This window comes from Hippopotamus amphibius, chromosome 3 (genome assembly GCF_030028045.1).
Source record: "Hippopotamus amphibius kiboko isolate mHipAmp2 chromosome 3, mHipAmp2.hap2, whole genome shotgun sequence".
Lineage (NCBI taxonomy): Eukaryota > Metazoa > Chordata > Mammalia > Artiodactyla > Hippopotamidae > Hippopotamus > Hippopotamus amphibius.
The window spans coordinates 118,944,017-118,965,777 of NC_080188.1; the positions used below are offsets into that span (position 1 = coordinate 118,944,017).

The window sequence follows — 21,761 nt, forward strand, 5'->3', positions numbered from 1 at the left end:
TGGGTTCCTGGGCTGGACAGATGGTGTTTTTCAAGTGGAGTTAAACTGAAGCTTTGTTCTCACCCAGACATTCCAAGGACAAAGCTAGTGGCAGAAGCTGAGATCTGCTGAAGTAAAGAGATAAGGTGCCCATGCCTGAGTTCAAGGAAAAACTCCCTGTCTGCACATGTGTAGGAAGTCTCCTTGTGGTCAAAAAAGGTGGGGGCACCACCCCACACTAAGTGTGGACATGCACCCATAGACCTCTGCAGTGGGATCCGTCTTATCAAAAAGTTGAACTCATATCTTGGGAAGGGTCCTAGGAGCAGTCAGATGTGAAAAAAGAAACAAGATAGTTGGTAAACATAAACAAAGACCTGGGCAGGATGTCCTATATAAGTAAATTAAATCACCTCTTTCCTGAGCTCCTTGTTCAGAATCCCCGCACTCCTCCCTGGGTGTGTATCTCTGCCTTGTTTCTGATTTACTGTGTTCCTCCCTGTTAGAGAGGGTGCCCATACTCTCTCTGGGCATGTATTTCTGACTGTCTTCTGTCTTAAATAAATATACTGTTTCTCTGTATGCACTCCCATACATTGTTCTATGTCTCTTAAAAATAAACTTTGTACCTGTTTTTACAGTTTTTGCCTCCTTGAAACATTCTTCTTTTCAAATGGGGGAAAAAGCTAGAATGACTTTGCTTCTCATCTCTAGCCCCTAGTGGTCTAAGGGTTAGAATGCCTGGTTTTTCATCCAGTCTACCCAAGTTCAATTCCTGTGAAGGAAATTAAGATTTCTCATCAGAACTGCTCACTGGTGTCTCTGCTAGATGACTTTCATGCACATTGGAGGATAATTCAAAATAGAAAAGATGTAGAAACAACTTAGATCCATCAACAGTTGAATGCATAAAGAAACTGTGGTACAAGCCACTATGGAAAACAGTTTGGAGGTTCCTTAAAAAACTACAAATAGAACTACCATATGATCCAGTAATCCCACTAAAGGGCATATACCCAGAGAAAACCATAATCCAAAAAGAACCATGTACCATAATGTTTATTGCAGCACTATTTACAATAGCCAGGACATGGAAGCAACCTAACTGCCCATCAACAGATGAATGGATAAAGAAGATATGGTGCATATACAATGGAATATTAATCAGCCCTAAAAAGGAATGAGATGGAGCTATATGCAATGAGGTGGATAAACCTAGAGTCTGTCATACAGGGTGAAGGAAGCCAGAAAGAGAACAAATACTGTATGCTAACTCATATATACGGAATCTTAAAAAAAAAAAATGGTACTGATGAATCCAGTGACAGGGCAAGAAAAAGGATGCAGATGCAGAGAATGGACTGGACGACATGGGGTTGGGGGGCCAGGAGCAAAGGGGAAGCTGGGATGAAGTGAGAGAGTTGCATAGACATATATACACTAACAACAGTAAAATAGGTAGCTCATGGGAAGTTGCTGTATAACAAAGGGGGATCAAGTAGATGATGGGTGATGCCTTAGATGGCCAGGACAGGGAGAGTGGGAGGGAGTCATGGGAGGAAGGGCATATGGGGATATATGTATAAATACAGCTGATTCACTTTGGTGTACCTCAAAAGCTGGCACAAGAGTGTAAAGCAATTATATTCCAATAAAGAGCTTAAAAAAAAACAAAAAAAATAAAAAACAAATAAAGAGCATAGGCAGAAGAAAAGAAAATGGATACATTTCAAATCTAAAAAAAAGAAAGAAAGAAAGAAAGAAAAAGAAAGAAAGAAAGAAAGAGAGAAAGAAAGAAAAAGAAAGAAAGAAAGAAAGAAAGAAAGAAAAGAAAGAAAGAAAGAAAGAAGGAAAGAAAGAAAGAAAGAAAGAAAGAAAGAAAGAAAGAAAGAAAGAAAGAAAGAAAGAAAAGAAAGAAAGAAAGAAAGAAAGAAAAACTGTGGTACAGACATACAATGGTATATTACTAGGCATTTGTAAATATATATATATATATATTTATTTCTTTGGCTGCAGTGGCTCTTAGTTGCAGCAGGTGGGAACTTCTCTTGTAGCATGCAGGAAATTTAGTTGTAGCAGGTGAACTATTAATTGTGTTATGTGGGATCCAGTTCCCTGACCAAGGATTGAACCCAAGCCCCCTGCATTGAGAGTGTGGAGTCTTGTTCAGTGTGCCACCAGGGAAGTCTCGGTAATAGCTTTTTATATATTTAAATTGTTTCAATCAATTTTATGTGATGTTAAAATTATCCCACTTTTGGCCTTTTCATATGGATTACTAAACTTTTGGTCTGGCCCTTGATAGTCTTTGAAAGCCCCCAACTTTCTTGTCCTTCAGGATTCCTAGGCTTATCTTCTGCATTTCTTGGGCAAGCCCTGAAATCAGCCATCTCTTCAAGAATCTCTGGATCCTCTGGTGGGAAATGGTATTTAGAGCAAGTTAGGCCTCAGGATAATCACTGTTATCAAGCTGCCATTGCTTCTAGGCTTTTCAGTGGTCAGACACAACAGGTACAGGGTTTCTTGTAAAAAAAGAAAAAAATAAATGATACAAACTTACATATCCAATTCAATTTTTAAAATCACAGGCATTTAATTAAGCTTTTTCTTTGCATACTTAAAATTCCTTTATTTCTTCCACTGAAAATCTTGCTTCATAACAACATTAGCATTAATTATTTACTTGCTTTAACCTGTAACATACTTAAAATACTTTCAAAATAACAGTAGCAATATCACCAGCAATAAGTTGTTGGATACAGATTTCTGTGGCTTTCTGTGCTTGGTTTTGTTTTGGAGGGAGGGTGTTTTTGTTTGTTAGTTTATCTTTGTCCTAAAGAGATATCCTACTCTGAATGTAGAGTGAAAAATCTACATTTTAATGTCCCTTAAGTAATGTGTTGTTCTGTGAGTCTATGTCACCAACTTGATAGAATTAGCTCATTTATCTTAGTTCTCAATTTTGATAGGTGTGTTTATGTATCTATTTTTGGATTCTGTTACAAATTTACATGGTTATAAAGTCAAATTATAAAAGAAGAAAAAATCTCACTTCTATCACTGCCCCTCCCCCATAAATTAAAATTTTTATTAGTGTTTGGTTTATTCTTCCACTTTTTCATATATATATATATATATATATATATATATATATATATACAACAAACCATAAGCACTTTTCTGGTCCCTCCTTTTTAAAAGCTAAAGTGTATACACTGAAGATCTCACCCATTCTACACCTCCCTCCATCCTCATTATAACCAATTGTTCAGATGCCCTATGCCTAATTCAACACTCCCCCAGAGACAGCCACTTCAGGTATGTTTCTAATCTTTTGATTTTATAAACAATGTTGCAGTGAATACTTTATGTGTATATCTTCTTGTATTTCTGCCAGTATATCTTTGGGATAGATTCCTAGAAGTAGAATTACTGAGCTAAATAGTATTTTTTTTGTGTCACTTGCTAGATGCTGTCAAATCACCTATGTAGGGATGGAACCACAGAAACTGAATTTTAACAACTTGTAAAAATGAGTAGGTATGTGCAAAACCTCATCTATCACCCACCTGGTGACCAGGCCAGCCTCCCATTGTTCTACCCAGGGGTCAGGCCTGGATAGATCTCCCACAGGGACACCTGGTCCCTGGGAATCCTAGGAGACATAAAACTCCATTGTCTTTACTTTGGCTGGAATCACAGTTTAACAGGTAGCCTGTTCATGGTAGGCTGAGCAGGAGCTAAGAGTCGTCTTTTATGTCTTCTTTGAGAGATACGACCTTAAAAAGTATTCCTTTCTATATTATGTGTGGTAGACAAAATTTTTCAAGGACTAGATCCTATTGGGGAATTATATCAGATTCTTAGCAGGTGCACATTAATAAATTCATTGGTTCACATGATCCTGGTGATTTTTCTTTACAAATAGAAGGAAAATTAACATGGTTAAGATGCATTCAGTCTCTTATTCTTTCAAGCAATATGAATTGAAATCCCTTTCAGTCCCTTCTCTACTCCTAACTCCAGGACAGAAATAAAAATCTGCAGAGTCTACAGGTTGAATCCCGTACACAGTTGTTGCAGGTTTGCCTCACATGAAGTGTTGTGAAGAAGAAAAATAAAATTAGTTGCTAACATTTAAAAACAGGTAATTTTACATAAATGTCCAGACTTCGGACTTCTCTTGAAAACTTGGCCTACCAGGCTGCTTTCCATCGTAGCAGACACTGGTTGGAGCTGAGGAGTGGCTGCCCCCACTAGTAGGGCATGTGCTGCCTGTGCCATGTCCATGATGCCCGATGACACCTTCCATTCATTTCTCTTGCCTCCTGGGCCATGAGTTTGTGGGAACTGCCCTAGACTGCTAGCTCCCTGAAGATAAGGACCACCTGTGCCTTAGTCGACTTTGACTTTCCAGCATCTAATCCAGACCCCAGCACACAGGGTGCTCTGTATATGTTTGTTGAATGATATAAAGTATCGTGTGGATGTATGCATCATATTCTTTCCAATAGTGGAACTCTGCAATAGTAATACTACTCTAGCCTAGATTTTTGATGCAGATTGGCATCATAAGTTCCCCTGCTCTGTACCATTATCCTATTACATAAAGCCACTCACTTTTATGTCACTGGGCTGCCCCTCAAGTCTTCACTTTGCCATTTGACCTCTTTTCCTCCTAGCAATCTCCTCTCCAACTAAGCCCAGCAAGGCACAACTCATTAAGTTGCTAGGAAGACTGCATGAGTCAGGAATGTCAAACTTTCTCCCTAGCCTGTTCTTTTATTACGTTTGTAGCATTGTTTTATCTCCAAGTTGGCAAGAGTCTCCCCACTTTTAGTTAGTCCATGTTGTTCAGTTTGATTTTGCAGCCATGCCCCAAGGAAGAGATTACAGTAGAAATCTCTGTATTCTGAGAATGTTCTAAGTCCACTCCCCATGGACACAAATGGAGGTGGAGATTTTATTGAGTGGTTCATATTTCTTATCTGATCCATTAGTGGCCTGAAGGGGACAATTAGGGCAGGTCAGAGCATATATAACTAGGAGCTCTTGGTCACCACTGCATGCTCAGAACTTACTTGTTCCTTAATACTTGGACAAAGGCACGAAGAATGAAGTGGTTTGTTATTCTCCAGCTGGTGGCCCTCTCAGAGTGCCTAGTCATGTAAGTACAGGGTTTATAAGTGGCATTATCTCCCTTTCTAGGTTATTTCTTGTTCTCATACTCTTCCACCCATCAGTGTTAGAAGGAAATAAAATAATTCCCTGGCAGTCTTTAAGTTCATCTCCCCCTTATAGATGAATACCTTGCCATGGAAATCAAGTGTTTTTTGGTGGGCCTGCTGGGTTGCACAACTCTGGGGTGCCTGTGTGAAAATGGCACTACTTGGTATTGTTCGGTGCACAACCTCTGCAACAGTAGGTGTGGTCCTATGGAACAGCATTTCTCTTGTATTAGCTTCTAGGTCTTCTCTATTCTCTCTCTCCATTTCAGTATTAATGTGTCTGTGTCTTCACCTCTATATCTCTCCCTTTTATCTCTCCATCACTTTGGCTGTCTCTGTGCATGAAGTATTCTCTGATATTGTTTCTTCCTATTTTGACTCTTTCTTGCTTCTCTAGCCTCTTAATTTCCCTAATTTATTCCATATCCCTTGGCTTCCGCTCTCACATCTCTTCTGCTTGAGCCCTGGAGAAAGATCAGGAAGGGTACTTCTAGGCTGTTTTACCTTTAACAAGCAGTGCGACTACAGTCAAGACACAACCTCCCTGCATTTCAAACACCTCCCCTGTTAAAAGAGGAAAATGATTCCCTTTCTACATCCTCCCAGAGTTTCTTTGAAAAAAATAGAGTGGGATGGCAATAGCAATGGTAATGGCTGTCATTGTTGAGACTTCCTACATATCAGGTCCATTATATCCATCATCTCACTCAATACCCACAACAACCTATATGGGGGATGTGGGTTATTATAATCCATATTTTTACCGTTGAGGAAACTGAGACTTCAAATGCTCATTTTACTTACTCAAGATTACAAAGCAGAACATGTATTCAAAGCAAGGTCTTTATGCTGCTCTTTGCACAGCGTCCTGAGAAGAATGTGACACTCATAAAAATGCTGGGAAAATACCCAGTGCCATTACAATGCAAGGCATGACAGTCATACAATAACATGGACAGCTGATTGCTGTCCCTTCTTTATGTCCTTTTCTCAATGTTCAGTGAAAGAATCCCTTTAATGAAGATCAAGACCATGAGAGAAACCCTCAGGGAAAAAAATCTGCTGACAAGTTTCCAAGAGGAGAACAGTGATGAGTGGTCCCAGAATGCCGCTGATGACACAAAATTTTCTCTTCATCCCCTGAGGAACCACATGGATGTGAGTGTGTTGGGAGGATGGTGCTCCACAGTGCCCCCTGCTTCCTGGCCTAGCACTGGTGATCATCTGGAGGTACCAGATGAATGTTGGGGCTGCAGCTCCTACAGGAAGCAGAAACACTGGGGATCAGTGACCCCATTCCCAGAGGAGAAGGCATTGTCATCCTCAGCTCTTGGTCTGTAGTGACTGGGCCCAGCAATAACCACAGAGCAGGTAAACATTCATTTCATGCCAAAGATATGTCATTATTTGAGGGAGATTATACTTTCTCAACTAAGTGAACCACAGAGTTACTGGTAAAAGGTGAGTCATGTCTGATCAAAAGATAAAGCCAACTGCATATCAAGTTTGAAACCCTGGGCAGAAGAAGGTCAGCCTCCGCAGATCCAAGAAGGACAACAGGAAAATGTTAGTGACCCCTATGGCCTATGACGCCTTAACAATCTCACACTCTGGTTATTGTTATTGACTTTGAAAAAGGTCTTATCTCTCCTTGAATAATGTATATGCACCCTGAGTCATAGGAAAAGGGTAAATACATGTCCAATAAAAGGGCCAACTGTGTGGCATTGACAGGATATGGTTTGAGTTTAGAGGAAGTGACTCAGGGTGACCTAGGAGGGTCATCTGGAGAATCAATCACTCAGGCTGGGCCTTGAAAGGGAGATTGGACAGCTTCTCAAATGAAGGCACTGGGACTTCCCCAGAGGTCCTGTGGTTAAGAGTGCACTTCTACTACAGGGAGCGCGAGTTTGATCCCTGGTCAGGGAACTAAGGTCACTCACAGACAAAAGAAAAAAAAAAAATACAAAAATAAAAAATCCAATGAAAGCACCAGTCTGAGCAGAGCCTTTGAGGTGGGTGGTTGTAAATTGATTTCAGGAGACATGGGAAACCTCTAGAGAGGCAGCACTCCAGGAATCAAGGGTGGCCTGGGGAGCCAGTCCTGCCCTAACCACCACACCCTGACCTCCCTAGCTGACCTACATTGGCAACATCACCATTGGAACGCCCCCTCAAGAGTTCAGGGTCATCTTTGACACTGGCTCATCTGACTTGTGGGTGCCTTCTGTCAACTGCTACAGTCCCGCCTGCCGTGAGTACCCACCTCCACTACCCCCATCATCTTTTACTCCCCTTCCAGCCCCTTCTCCATCCTTGTCACCTGAGCAACACTCATCAATTGTGTCTTTAGGTACACACAAGCTCTTCAACCCTCACTCATCCACCACCTGCCAGCTCTCACCCTGGACATTCAACCTCACCTACATCTCTGGGAGGATTTTTGGATATCTTGGCCATGACACTGTTCAGGTAACTGGAAACAAGAAACTGAGTCAGGGCTGGCCCTGGGAGCAACCAATACTTACAATACAGATTCAGGACCAACTGGGAGGGCCCTTCTTTTCCAAACTCCCTAAGTGAATTGCCCCCACCCTGCAGTGCATGTCTCTGGGGAGACAGCACCGCTGCTGAAACAAAAACTCCCAGTATGGGTAACCTAGAGGGTGGCTTGTGGTGTGGATTCGCAGCTCTTCGTCCATGAGCAGCTCAAGGTTCATTTTGTTGGGAGCAGGGAGAGAGGGGAAAAAAACACCCACTTTTTTATTCTCAGAATATGCCAGGCACTTTCATGGTAATGAGGTGTTTATTCCTGCAACAACCCCACACAGCAAGTACTATGAGTAGCTTCATTATACAGAGGAGGGAACTGAGGTACAGAGAGCCAAGGCCTTGCTAAGGTCATGCATACTGTAAGCGGTGAAGCCGGGCTGGGCAGTCAAGATTTGTACAGGTGTGGGTTATTTAGGGACAGGATAAAACTGATATTGGGACCCTGGGGGCTCTGAGGGCTTCAGGCATCTGAGCAGAGTAAGCAGGGGACCAAAAATGTGGGAAGGGTCTGATAAACGTGTTCTCATTCTAGGGGGCCTTTGGGACTCTAACAAAAATTATGGTCTGCCTCCCCCAGAGGGGTTAAGTACTCTCTCTCTCTCTCTCTCTCTCCCTCACACACAAACACACATGCACATCCCCCAAAGTGTGTTTCCAGGGATAATTTTCATAAGAACCCCGGTAGCAACATTGTATAATGGGCGTCTGTCTTCCTGGGTCAACACAGAATCCACAATACATTGCAATGAATTCAGTCCATTTCTGTCATCTGACAATAGTGATGCCAAAGAGAAGACTACCCTGCTCTCTCCCCATTTTATCCTCAAGTGGGAACCATTTGGTCCTCTCCTGAGTCTCCATTTCCCAATCTATACAGAAGGCATGAGGCCATTTTGACTCACATCAGATGCTGTGTGCAAGAGGAGCAAGTGTTGGTTGAAATCCACAGGTCTGCACAAATGGAACCCAAATTCCTGTCCCAGCTTGGTCTAAACATCTGAGGTCTACCCAGGGCATAGCCAGGCTTCAGGTCTTTTCTGAGGTGCTAATGGCATCTCTATCCAAGCCCATTCCCAGACCCACATCCCATACCTTTATGTGGGAACACTCTCCTCTCCCATAGATCGGGAACCTTGTCATCCTGGGCCAGATATTTGGCCTGAGCAATACGCTGATTGGGTTTGAGAAAGCACCCTTTGATGGCATTGTGGGCCTGGGCTACCCCAGCCTCGCTCTACAATGGACCACCCCTGTCTTTGACAACATGAAGACACAAGGCATCATTTCTCAGCCTGTCTTTGCCTTCTACTTGAGCACGTAAGTCTGAATTGGACTAGCCCTCTCTCTAAATCAGCTCTAAGATGCTTTCAATTGCATGAAAAATTATAGACCACCTGGTCCAGAATTTTCCTGAGAGACAGTCTAGCCAAGCATAACTATGGCCCCAGGGCCACATGAGGACTAAAAAATGTTTTTTGTAAATAAAGTTTTATTGGAACACAACCATGCTCATGGGCTCAAGGGCAGCAGCTTGCTCCAGGGCGTAGGGAAGAGTGAGAGCAATGGAAGATGTCAGCCTACAGGTTGGAGGAAATGTTAACAGGATTTGCTGATGGATTTGATATGGAGGTAGGAGAGGGATGGCAGGAATGTTTTCTTCCTCACTAACATTTTACCTGGAGCCCAGGACCAGCTAGACAATTGGCAGGACCCAGTGCAAAATGAAATTGTGCACTTTTTGAACCTCTTGCTCAAAAAGTATTAGGAATTTCAAAACAGGGATAGCAGAGGTGAAGGCGCCTGCTGAGTGTGGGGGCGCATGGGTGGCACAAGTCACAGGCCGGTGAAGCCAAACCAGGGTGAGCCTCAACCCCCACCCTTAGTACATTCTAGCCTCAGCTATTTTGACAGATGACAGGCTACACAAAGGGGAAGCTAAATCCCTCAAGCATGATGTCCTCTGTGGGTATCTCTAGGAGACCAGTCCCTCTTTAGAAGGCTGGGTGGTCTGAGCCTGACTAGCTGCCCAGCTTTGAACCTCTTTTTTGGCACTCATTAGTTGGTGTCCAATCTTGGTCAGGTACTCAATCCCTCTGTGCCTCAATTTCCACATCTGTAAAATGGGGACAATAGCACTGGTTCTGATGGGTGGATAAGCTCAGCCCTCAGACTGTAAGTGGCATCATTCTCTGACAAGGAACCCTTCCTCTTCCTTCTCTCCTCAGCCAGAAGGAGAATGGCAGTGTGGTGATGTTTGGTGGGGTGGACCACAGCTACCACAAAGGAAAGCTCAGGTGGATACCAGTGTCCCGGACTCACTACTGGCAGATAACCATGAACCGGTAAGCTTCTCCCTCTGAGGGCCATCCTAAGGGATGCTCAAACACAGGCACATGAACACATCAGACACACACACATGCACACACAGACACAGTCACACAAAGATACATATACTGCACCCACAAAGACACACATATGAAGGTAAGTCAAAATGTATCCTCACTCGGCCTGTAGAATTTATTTTAATTATCCTTTAGAAAACACAATTCCATCATTTTTTTTTTAAGTAATCTACTTGCTTTTCAATATATTTTGTCCATCGGCCAGTAAGCTTTCATATTCCCTCATTAAAAAATGTTATATGCAAAAAAAAAAAAAATGTTATATGCTGAGCTGCGGGCCAGGAAGCACCACTGTCTTCACATCTTCACGTGCACAGGCATCTGGCTCATTCTTGATGGCTAACACTTGTGTGGCTTACCTTGAACTTCTCTATCCATTCATATACACTTTTTCACAACAAAACACTATCCCCATACTGTGCACACAGTCTTCAATTAATAATGGCACCAGGTACACCCTCAGACCAAAAAATAAGAATCACTGCATACTGTCCCTCTTTCTTGCACATCATAAGTGAGGGATCCATTTGTTCTTGTAGCACAACAACAAAGGAATTGATGTAACACATTCACCCTTGCACAGCAGTGACTTGGGAGACAGTAGACTTGAACAGAAAGTTCTAATAATACAGTGCAGCCAACAGAAATTTATTTGTTTATTGGTTTTAATTCATTTATTTATGTATCTAGTTTTGGCTGTGTTGGATCTTTGTTGCTGCACAGGCTTTGTCTACTTGTGGTGAGCAGTGGCTACTCTTCATTGCGGTGTGTGGACTTCCCATTGTGGAGGATTCTTTTGTTGCAGAACATGAGCTGTAAGCATGCAGGCTTCAGTAGTCGTGATGCATGGGCTTAGTTACTCCGCAGCATGTGAGAGCCTCCTGGCCTATGGATCAAACCCATGTCCCCTGCATTGGCAGGCAGATTCTTCTTCTTCTTCCTTTTTTTTTTAAGAACTTTTATTGAGATACAGTTAACATACAATAAATTGCACATATTTAGAGTATAAAATTTGGTATCCCAATCTCCCAATTCATTCCCCCCAACCCTCCCTGCTTTCCCCACTTGGTGTCCATAGTTTGTTCTCTATATTTGGGTCTCTATTTCTGCCTTGCAAACCAGTTGATTTGTACCGTTTTTCTGTAGTCCACATATATTTGTGTATATACGATGTTTGTATTTCTCTTTCTGACTCACTTCACTCTGTATGACAGTCTCTAGGTCCATCCATGTCTCTAAAAATGTCCCAGTTTCATTGCTTTTTACAGCTGAGTAATAGTCCATTGTGTATATGTACCACATCTTTTTATCCATTCATCTGTTGATGGACATTTAGGTTGCTTCCATGTCCTGGTTATTTTAAATAGTGCTGCAATAAACATTGGCGTGCATGTGTATTTTTGAATTATAGTGTTATTTGGGTATATGTCCAGCAGTGGGATTGCTGGGTCATATGGTAACTATTTTTAGTTTTGCAAGGAACCTCCATACTCTTCGCCATAGTGGCTGTATCAATTTACATTCCCACCAACAGTGCAAGAGTGTTCCCTTGTCTCCACACCCTCTCCAGAATTTTCTGTTTGTAGATTTTCTGATGATGCCCATTCCAACTGATGTGAGGTGATATCTCACTGTAGTTTTGATTTGCCTTTCTCTAATAATTAGTAATGTTGAGCAGCTTTTCATGTGCCTCTTGACCATTCATATGTCTTCTTTGGAGAAATGCCTATTTAGGTCTTCTGCCCTTTTTTTGATTGGGTTGTTCATTTTTTTTTTATATTGAGCTGCATGAACGAACTATTTATATATTTTGGAGAGTCATCCTTTGTCTGTGGATTCATTTGCAAATATTTTCTCCCATTCTGAGGGTTGTCTTTTCGTCTTCCTTATAGTTTCCTTTGTTGTGCAGAACCTTTTGTTTCATTAGGTCCCAATTATTTATTTTTGTTTTTATTTCCTTTATTCTAGGGGGTGCATCAAAGAAGATCTTGCTGTGATTTATGTTGAAGATTGGTCTTCCTATGTTTTCCTCTAGGAGTTTTATAGTGTCTGGCCTTACATTTAGGTCTTTAATCCATTTGGAGTTTATTTTTGTGCATGGTGTTAGGGAATGTTCTAATTTCATACTTTTACTTGTAGTTGTCCAGTTTTCCCAGCACCACATATTGAAGAGGCTGCCTGTTCTCCATTGTATATCCTTGCCTCCTTTGTCATAGATTAGTTGGCCATAGTTTATCTCTGGGCTTTCCATCTGGTTCCGTTGATCCATATTTCTGTTTTTGTGTCAGTACCATACTGTCTTGATCACTGTAGCCTTGTAGTATAGCCTGAAGTTGGGAAGCCTGATTCCCCCAACTCTGTCTTTCCTTCCCAAGATTGCTTTGGCTATTTGGAGTCTTTTGCTTTTCCATACAAATTGTAAAATTTCTTGTTCTAGTTCTGTGAAAAATGCCATTGGTAATTTGATCAGGATTGCATTGAATCTGCAAATTGCTTTGGGTAGGATAGTCATTTTCACAATGTTGATTCTTCCAATCCAAGAACGTGGTATATTTCTCCATCTGTTTGTGTCGTCTTCGATTTCTTTCATGAGTGTCTTATAGTTTTCTGAGTACAGGTCTTTTGCCTGCTCTGTTAGGTTTATTCCTAGGTAGTTTATTCTCTTTGTTGCAATGGTGCAAGGGATTGTTTCCTTAATTTCTCTTTCTGATCTTTCATTGTTAGAGTATAGAAATGCAAGAGAGTCCTGTGTGTTAACTTTGTATCCTGAAACTTTACCAAATTCATTGATTAGCTCAAGCAGTTTTCTGGTGACATCTTTAGGATTTTCTATGTAAAGTATCATGTCATCTGCAAACAGTGACCATTTTAATTCTTCTTTTCCAATTTGGATTCCCTTTATTTCTTTTTCTTCTTTGATTGCTGTGGCAAGAATTTCCAAAACTGTGTTGAATAGTAGTGGCGAGAGTGGACATCCTTGTCTTGTTCCTGATCTTAGAGGGAATTCTTTCAGTTTTTCACCATTGAGAATGATGTTTGCTGTGGGTTTGTCATATATGACCTTTATTATGTTGAGGTAAGTTCCCCCTATGCCCACCTTCTGGAGGGATTTTATTATAAATGGGTGTTGAATTTTGTCAAAAGCTTTTTCTGCATCTATTGAGATTATCATGTGGTTTTTATCCTTCAGTTTGTTAATATGGTGTATCACATTGATTGGTTTGTGTATATTGAAGAATCTTTGCATTCCAAGGATAAACCCCACTTGATCATGGTGTATGATCCTTTGAATGTGTTGTTGGATTCTGTTGGCTAGGATTTTGTTGCGGATTTTTGCATCTAAGTTCATCAGTGATATTGGTCAATAATTTTCTTTTTTTGTAGTATCTTTGTCTGGTTTTGGTATCAGGGTGATGGTGGCTTCATAAAATGAGTTTGGGAGTGTTCCTTCCTCTGAAAAATTTTGGAAGAGTTTGGGAAGGATGGGTGTTAGCTCTTCTCTAAATGATTCATAAAATTCACCTGTGAATCCATCTGGCCTGGACTTTTGTTTGTTGGGAGATTTTTAATTACAGTTTCAATTTCATTACTTGTGATTGGTCTGCTCATATTTTCTACTTCTTCCAGATTCAGACTTGGAAGCTTATACCTTTCTAAGAATCTCTCCATTTCATCCAGGTTGTTCATTTTATTGGCATATAGTTGCTTGTAATTGTCTCTTATGGTGCTTTTTATTTCTCTGGTGCTGTTGTAACTTTTCCTGTTTCATTTCTAATTTTATTGATTTCAGTCCTCTTCCTCTTTTTCTTGATGAGTCTTGCTAGAGGTTTATCAATTTTATTTATCTTCTCAAAGAACCAGCTTTTAGTTTTATTGATTTTTGCTATTGTTTTCTTTGCTTCTATTTCATTTATTTCTGTTCTGATCTTTACAATGTCTCTCAGTCTACTCACTTTGGGTTTTGTTTGCTCTTCTTTCTCTAGTTTCTTTAGGTGTAAGGTTAGATTGTTTATTTGGGATTTTTCTTGTTCCTTGAGGTAGGATTGTATTGCTATGAACTTCCCTCTTAGAACTGCTTTTGCTGAATCCCATAGGTTTTGGATCTTTGTGTTTTCATTGCCATTTGTCTCTAAGTAGTTTTTGATTTCCTCTTTGATTTCTTCAGTGATCTGTTGCTTATTTAGTAGCATATTGTTTAGCATCCATCTGTTTGTGTTTTTTAAAGTTTTTTTCCTGTAATTGATTTCTAATCTCATAGCTTTGTGGCCAGAAAAGAGGCTTTATATGATTTCAATTTTCTTAAATTTACCAAGGCTTGATTTATGACCCAAAATGTGATCTATCCTGCAGAATGTTCCATGTGCACTTGAGAAGAACGTGTAATCTGCTGTTTTTGGATGTAATGTCCTATAGATATCTCTTAAATCAAGCTGGTTTATTGTGTCATTTCAAGCTTGTGTTTCCTTATTAATTTCCTGTGTGGATGATCTGTGTATTGGTGTAAGTGGGGTGTTAAAGTCTCCCACTATTATTGTGTTACTGTCAATTTCCTTTTTCATAGTTGTCAGCATTTGCCTTATGTGTTGAGGTGCTCCTATATTGGGTACATATATATTTATAATTGTTATATCCTCTTCTTGGATTGATCCCTTGATCTTTATGTAGTGTCCTTTCTTGTCTTTTGTAACATTTTTTAGTTAAAATCTACTTTACCTGGTATGAGTATCACTACTCCAGCTTTCTTTTGATTTCCATTTGCATGGAATATCTTTTTCCATCCCCTCACTTTCCATCTGTATGTTTCTCTAGGTCTGACGTAGGTCTCTTTTAGACAACATATATATGGGCCTTGCTCTTGTGTCCTTTCAGCCAGTCTGTGTTTTTTGGTTGGTGCATTTTGTCCGTTTACATTCAAAGTCATTATCAATATGTATGTCCCTATTACCATTGTCTTGATTGTTTTGTTTTTGTTGTTGTAGGTCCTTTTCTTCTCTTATGTTTCTCACTTAGAGAAGTTCCTTTAGCACTTGTTGTAGTTCTGGTTTGGTGGTGCTGAATTCTCTTAACTGTTGTTTTTCTGTAAAACTTTTGATTAGTCTGTCAAATCTGAATGGATCCTTGCTGGGTAGAGTATTCTTGGTTGTAGGTTCTTCCCTTTCAACACTTTAAATATATTGTGCCACTCCCTTCTGGCTTGCAGAGTTCCTCCTGAGAAATTAGCTGTTAACCTTATGGGAGTTCCCTTGTATGTTATTTGTCATTTTTGCCTTGTTGCTTTTAATAAATTTTCGCTGTCTTTAATTTTTGTCAATTTGACTACTATATGTCTTGGCAGGTTTCTCCTTGGCTTTATCCTGCCTGGGACTCTCTGTGCTTTCTAGACTTGGGTGGATATTTCCTTTCCCATGTTAGGGAAGCTTTCAACTATAATCTCTTCCAGTATTTTCTCAGGTCCTTTATCTTTCTCTTCTCCTTCTGGGACCCCTATAATGTGAATATTGGTGCATTTAACAGTGTCTCAGAGGTCTCTGAGGCTGTCTTCAGTTCTTTTCATTCTTTTTTCTGTATTATTTTCTGCATCAGTGATTATCTGTCTTCCAGGTCACTTATTCACCCTTCTGCCTCAGTTAATCTGCTGTTGATTCCTTCTAGTGTATTTTTCATTTCGGTTATTGTGCTGCATGTCTCTGCTTGTTTGTTCTTTAATTCTTCTAGGTCTTTGGTAAACTTTTTTGCAACTTTTTATCTTTGCATCCAGTCTTTTTTCAAAGTGCTGGATCATCTTTGCCATCATTATTCTGAATTGTTTTCCTGGAAGGGTTCCTATCTCCTCTTCATTTAGTTGTTTTTCTGGGGTTTTATCTTGTCTTTTTATCTGGTACAAAGTCTTTTGCCTTTTCATTTTCTCTTTCTGTGGCTGTGGTTTACAGCTCCACAAAACAAAATATTGCTGATACTGCTTGATACTGCTGTATGCCCTCTTGTGGAGGAAGCTATCTAGAAAGTTCATGCATGTGTCCTGATGGGAAGGACTGATGGTGGGTTGGGCTGGGTGGACAGACTCAGTAAAACTTTTGTCATCTTCTCTGTCAATGAGTGGGGCTCTTTTCCCACCTGCTAGTTGTTTGACCTGAGGCTACCCAGCACTGGAGCTTAAGGCTCTTTGGTGGGGCTAATGGCAGACTCTGCAAGGGCTCACACCAATGAGCACTTCCCAGAACCCCTGTCAGCAGGGTCCCTCTCTCCTAGGTGAGCCACAGCTGCCCCCCACCTTTGCAGGCAAACCTGCAACACCAGCAGATAGGTCTGGTTCAGTCTCCTATGGGGTCATTGCTCCTTCCCCCTGGGTCCTGGTGAGCACACTAGTTTTTGTGTGTCCTCCAAGAGTGGAGTTTTTGTTTCCCCCAGCCCTGTGGAGGTTCTGCAATCAGATCCCACTAGCTTTCAAAGTCTGATTCTCTGGGGAATCCTCCTCCCATTGCCAGACCCCCAGGTTGGGAAGCCTGACACAGGGCTCAGAACCCTCAGTTTAGTGGGTGGACTTCGTGTTATAACTGTTCTCCAGCTTGTGAGTAACCCATCGAGCATTTATGGGATTTGATTTTAACATGATTATACCCCACCTTCCATCTCATTGTGGCTTCTCCTTTGTCTCTGGATGTGGGGTGTCTTTTTTGGTTAGTTCCAGTGTCTTTCTGTTGATGATTGTTTAGCAGTTAGTATAATTCTGGTGCTCTTGCAAGAGGGAGTGAGTGCATGTCCTCCTACTTCACCATCTTGGAATCCAATCAGCAGGAGGATTCTTAACAAATGCACAGCAGGGATTTCCCAAGAGAAGTTTGAATATAAATGGTGTGGAGATAAGTTTTGACTCACCCTCGTACAATCATACACAGAGACACATATAAACATACACAGAAACACAGATACACACACAAACACACACACAGACAGAGACACACAGTCATGCACAGATACACACATACAGATACACATACAGACACACACAAACACACAGATACACACACCACACATGGGCTCATACTTACCCCAGGCCTCCTGCCCAGGGCTGTGTCTCTCCTGAACATGGTCCAGAGAGGTGTGTGCAGCCCAAAGAGGGCTACCCCCACTGTGCTGTAAGTTGGGGATAATGGTATGAGGACATTAAAGTGTGGTGAAAAGAGGATCAGGGAGAATATCACCAGCCTGAATAGAGTTGTGATAAGATGACCAAATATCCAGGGCTACCCAGGACCAAGGGATTACTTAGTACAGAAGACCACTAGTTTAAAAATAGGCAAAGGCCTGGACAAACTGGGAAAACCGATCTCCTTAGGGGAAGCTCCCCAGAAGGGGAGAAAGGTTAGCTGCATTCTTGAGACCTGAAAGCAACTCACACAAAGAGACACTCCCCCTACCCATTGCCATCAACCTCCCCCTCCTGGGCACACAGTGGTGCAGGGGCTGTGACAGAGAAAATTAGGAAGCTGAGATCCATGACAGGCCTGAGAACAAGTGACAATAATTGATGGGATTCTATGTGATACCCTCAGACAGAAGCTTATGGGTATTTTGGCAGTCCCTTGGGCAAGCGAGGGAATTTTGTAGCCAGCGGCCTCAGTGTCTGACCCAAGTGAGGGGGCCAAGCTGGGAAACGACCTGTCTGAGGGCAGCCTGTATCCCCTCCCCACCACTCAGAGCATTTGGTGCCCCAGAAAAAGTGCATCTTCACTGGGTGGGTTGACGCATTAATGGTCACACACCGGACACAGGTCTCTGGTTACTCCTCTTTCATTCATTCATTCACTTAACAAACATACCTTGTGCATCCACTGTGTGCTGGGCACTTGAGGGAGGCACTGAGGATACAACTTGCCCTTACATCTAGTGAGGCAGAGATACATGAAACAAGTCACACACATAATGAATTACCACTTATTGGCACTTGCTACAAATGAGGAAGAGTATAGACAGAGTGACCAAGACAGGAGCCCTATCTAGTCTGGGGGAAAGGCTTCCCTGAAAAAGTGACATTTAAGCTGGAACCTGGCAGATGAAGAGAAATTGACTAGACAAAGGGGATGGGGGTCTTCTAGGAAGGGAGAACAGCACGTGCCAAGGCCCTGAGAAACAAGAGCCTGGTGCATTCAAGAACTGAAATAAACTCAAAGAAGTTTATGTGACCAGAGCAAAGGAAAACAGTCAGAGCATGAGCTGAAGGGCTATTCTGAAGACATTCAGGGAGTGGACAGTTTTGAGGGGAGACTTCAGAGTGTTCCTGGTGACTAACTGTCCCACTGTCTCTCAGCATCACTATGAACGAGGTAGTTGTTGGCTGTTTCCGTGGCTGCCAGGCTCTTCTGGATACCGGGACCACGTACCTGCTTGGCCCAACTAGAATTGTCACCGCCATCCAGAAGCTCATCTCTGCCAGGCCTGTCGGTCAAGAGGTGAAATGACATGCCACAGGTTCACTCTGGGGCTCTCCACACCAGGGATCAGCTGGGCCAACCTCTCTCCTCTTTCTCTAACAGTACGTGGTTCCATGTAGCAACATCAGGCACCTGCCTAGCATCTTCTTCACAATCAACGGCCACTATTACCCAGTGCCCCCTCAAACCTACATCAGAAAGGTGAGGGGCCAACCCTGGGGCTGGTTCTCAAATCTGGGCCTTGCAGGAACCCTTGGGATGGTGCTGGAGAAAGGGGTCCCACTAGAGGCCAAGCCAAACCACCGCAGATGCTGCTGAGCCCCTGTGGCTGACCCAGTGCCTCCCACAAAATCAAATACATGAGAGTAAAAGGCAGTCTGGGACATTCATCATCTTGAAATAAAAGGGGACACCACCGCATGCTGGCATGGTGGGAGACACAAGGAGAGGGGAACACTAAGGGTCTCTGCCCTCAAAGAGCTTTAGATCCACCAGAGCCCTTAGATGGATGATCACGGAATGTCAGCTGTAGCAATCCCTGAAATAGGCCAAGTGACAAGTGGAGTTGACTGGGGACAGTCTCAGTGTGTTTTCCACCATAATGATTGACATTCTCCCTTCCCATCTCAAAATTGTCCTGGTTGGATGATCAATTATATGTTTCCCCTAGTCCTCAGCTGCAACTTCCCCTTGTTAAACTCCAGTTCCCCCTCTGAGTTTTGCTACAGGACTCCACTGTGGGGAGGTTGGATGCTCATGTGAGTAAAAGGTATATGATGACAGCACAGCCCCGGCACAGGGTTGAGGCTTAATGTCAGCTCCCCATGTGAGTTCAGACGAGGCTGATGGGATCAAAGAAGGCTTTGAGGAAGACAGGGAATTTCAGTAATTGGAATCCCCCAGCCTCATGGAGGCATGAGGAGACCTGCTTGGGTTGATGCAAATTTACACTGGACTCTATGCACATCGCACCCCCAAGGCCTTAGCCAGTGTTTTCCTGGCCAGATTAGGAGTGATGAGGGCTCCAGACAAGGAGCATCAAGGTAGGTCATCCAACCCAAACTGAATTGGCTAGGGAGGGTGAGCGTGGGTCCTGGAAGTCTTCCTAGAGAGGCTGAGCACAGTCTTAAAGAGCAGGTTGTGGGGACGAGGGAGAAGAAAATGCATTCTCTGTAGAGGAAATAGCAAGCATGGGTCAGAAGGAAAGAACAGGGGAACTACAGGCCATTCACATTCTTTTTTATCTTTCTTTCTTTTTTTTAAATTGTACTGAAGTATAGTTGATATATAATGCTGTGTTAATTTCTGCTGCACAGAAAAATGACTGTTATGCATATATTTATATTATTTTCTCTATTCTTTTCCATTACGGTTTATCATGGGATATTGAATATATTTTCCTGTGCTATACAGTAGGACCTTGTTGTTTATCCATTCTCTATATATATGGTAGTATAAATCTGCTAATCCCAAACTCACAATCCTTCCCTCCCCAACCCCCCTCCTCAGGGAAAATACATGTCTTGGCTGTTCTTGTCCCTGAATGGGCACCCCACTTATGCAGCTGCTGAGAGAGCCACTTGTTTCTTTCCAATGGAGGGAAATACAACTGAGAAGCCACTGGCTTTGGATACTGGTGGGGTTGGAAAATAAGTGCTCAGGGTGACTGGAGTATATTTCTCTCTCCCCCAGAGTCATCAGGGCCACTGCTTCAGCTACTTTCGTGGAGGTACAGAAAACTTTAAACGGGCGGAGACCTGGATCCTGGGTAATGTTTTCCTGAGGCTGTATTTTTCGGTTTATGATCGGGGAAACAACAAGATTGGCCTGGCTCCCGCAGTGTAAATGCTGGGGCTGCTTCAGGAGTCAATCAGGCTCACCTCAAGTAAACACTCACTCACACATAAGGCACTCCCACCAGGGATGATGGAGGACTCTGGTGCTCTGCAAAGCCCTATTCTCAGGAAAGAATAAAGGATTCCATTTGCAATGATGCTAATACACATGGGTGCCTCTCTTTGGGTCAGGGAGATGCATCATAATTGGGCAGGATCTAAAATCATTTGAACCCCAAGTGAGAGGAGCCCACCTCCAACTGGCTTCAAGGAAAGGGGACACTTACTGGAAGGATAGTAAGGATATGGGACACAGGAACCAGAGCAGATCCACCCATGTCAGTGACTGGACCCAATAAATCAGAAGGCATCAGCTCATTCTATCCTTCCCAGTCTCTTTCCCTTTTCTCATGTTTGATCCTCTTAATCTGACAACTTTCTTCCCTCAGACTTCCACACATATATCTGCCAGACATCTAACCCATAAGGAAGCCAGCTCAGAAAGCATCCAGGTAGCAGGGAGGGCTCTGTTTGGTCCACCGAGCGATCATGTGTCCAGTCCTAGACCATCCATCCAGGCAGACTCATGGAGTACTATGATTGGCTTTCCTTGGTCATGTAGCCCTGCCCAAGGATTTTACCAGTTTCCTCCAGCACCACATGACTGGAGCTGGGAAGAGGCAGCCCCAAAGTAAGTGGCAAGTGGGTGTTCTAGACCATGGAAGAATTGGTGATAGCCCTAACCAGTTTGACACCTCCTCATTCAGAGGGATGGTCAGGGGTAACAAAAATAGATTCTATTTTTCCCATCTCAGAAGAACTTTGGCAGAGGCCTTCTGCTCCAGGGGATTTCTGGTTGAGGCCTTTCAAGCTCAGATGGTTCCCCTTTGTCCCACCACTGAGGTCACCAGCTCTCTGCCACCCACTGTGGGGGGCCTCTCCACCCTTACTTGCCAAGTGATGGCCCCATGTGGAACTCTGAGCAAGCACCACCCTTCCAGGACCCAGCATATTCCTTCCCTTGGGTTCCAAGGTTGTTGAGGAAGATGCCATTCATGGAAAGGGAAACCCAGGGTGCATAAATCTTTCAGCCTTTCTGAGCATCCTCTAGGGGCAGAGCTACAAACTATTTGTTTTGACACACCATTGTTTGGCACAGTTGGAGTGGAAGCAGCACTTCTTCCTACCCACCTGGAATCCCTAGGCAGAGGCCCAGACTGGCGACAGCAAGGGTGAGAGGTCAAGGGAGACCCAGATGAGAGCAGGAGCTGGAAAAAATAAATAGCTGGAAAACACACCCGGAATGCATTGTATAGTCTGGGCATTTACTCA

The 21,761-nt window shown here is 42.7% G+C and overlaps 1 protein-coding gene across 1 annotated transcript; it reads left to right on the forward strand.

The window, feature by feature from the left end:
- Positions 1-5,093: 5,093 nt before the first annotated feature.
- Positions 5,094-20,439, forward strand: LOC130849232 (pregnancy-associated glycoprotein 2-like). Its single transcript, XM_057727976.1, has 9 exons — positions 5,094-5,146; positions 6,215-6,365; positions 7,344-7,461; positions 7,561-7,679; positions 8,884-9,077; positions 9,986-10,102; positions 18,471-18,612; positions 18,697-18,795; positions 20,287-20,439. The coding sequence occupies exons 1-9, from the start codon at positions 5,094-5,096 to the stop codon at positions 20,437-20,439; spliced, it is 1,146 nt and encodes a 381-aa protein (XP_057583959.1).
- The last annotated feature ends 1,322 nt before the right edge of the window (positions 20,440-21,761 follow it).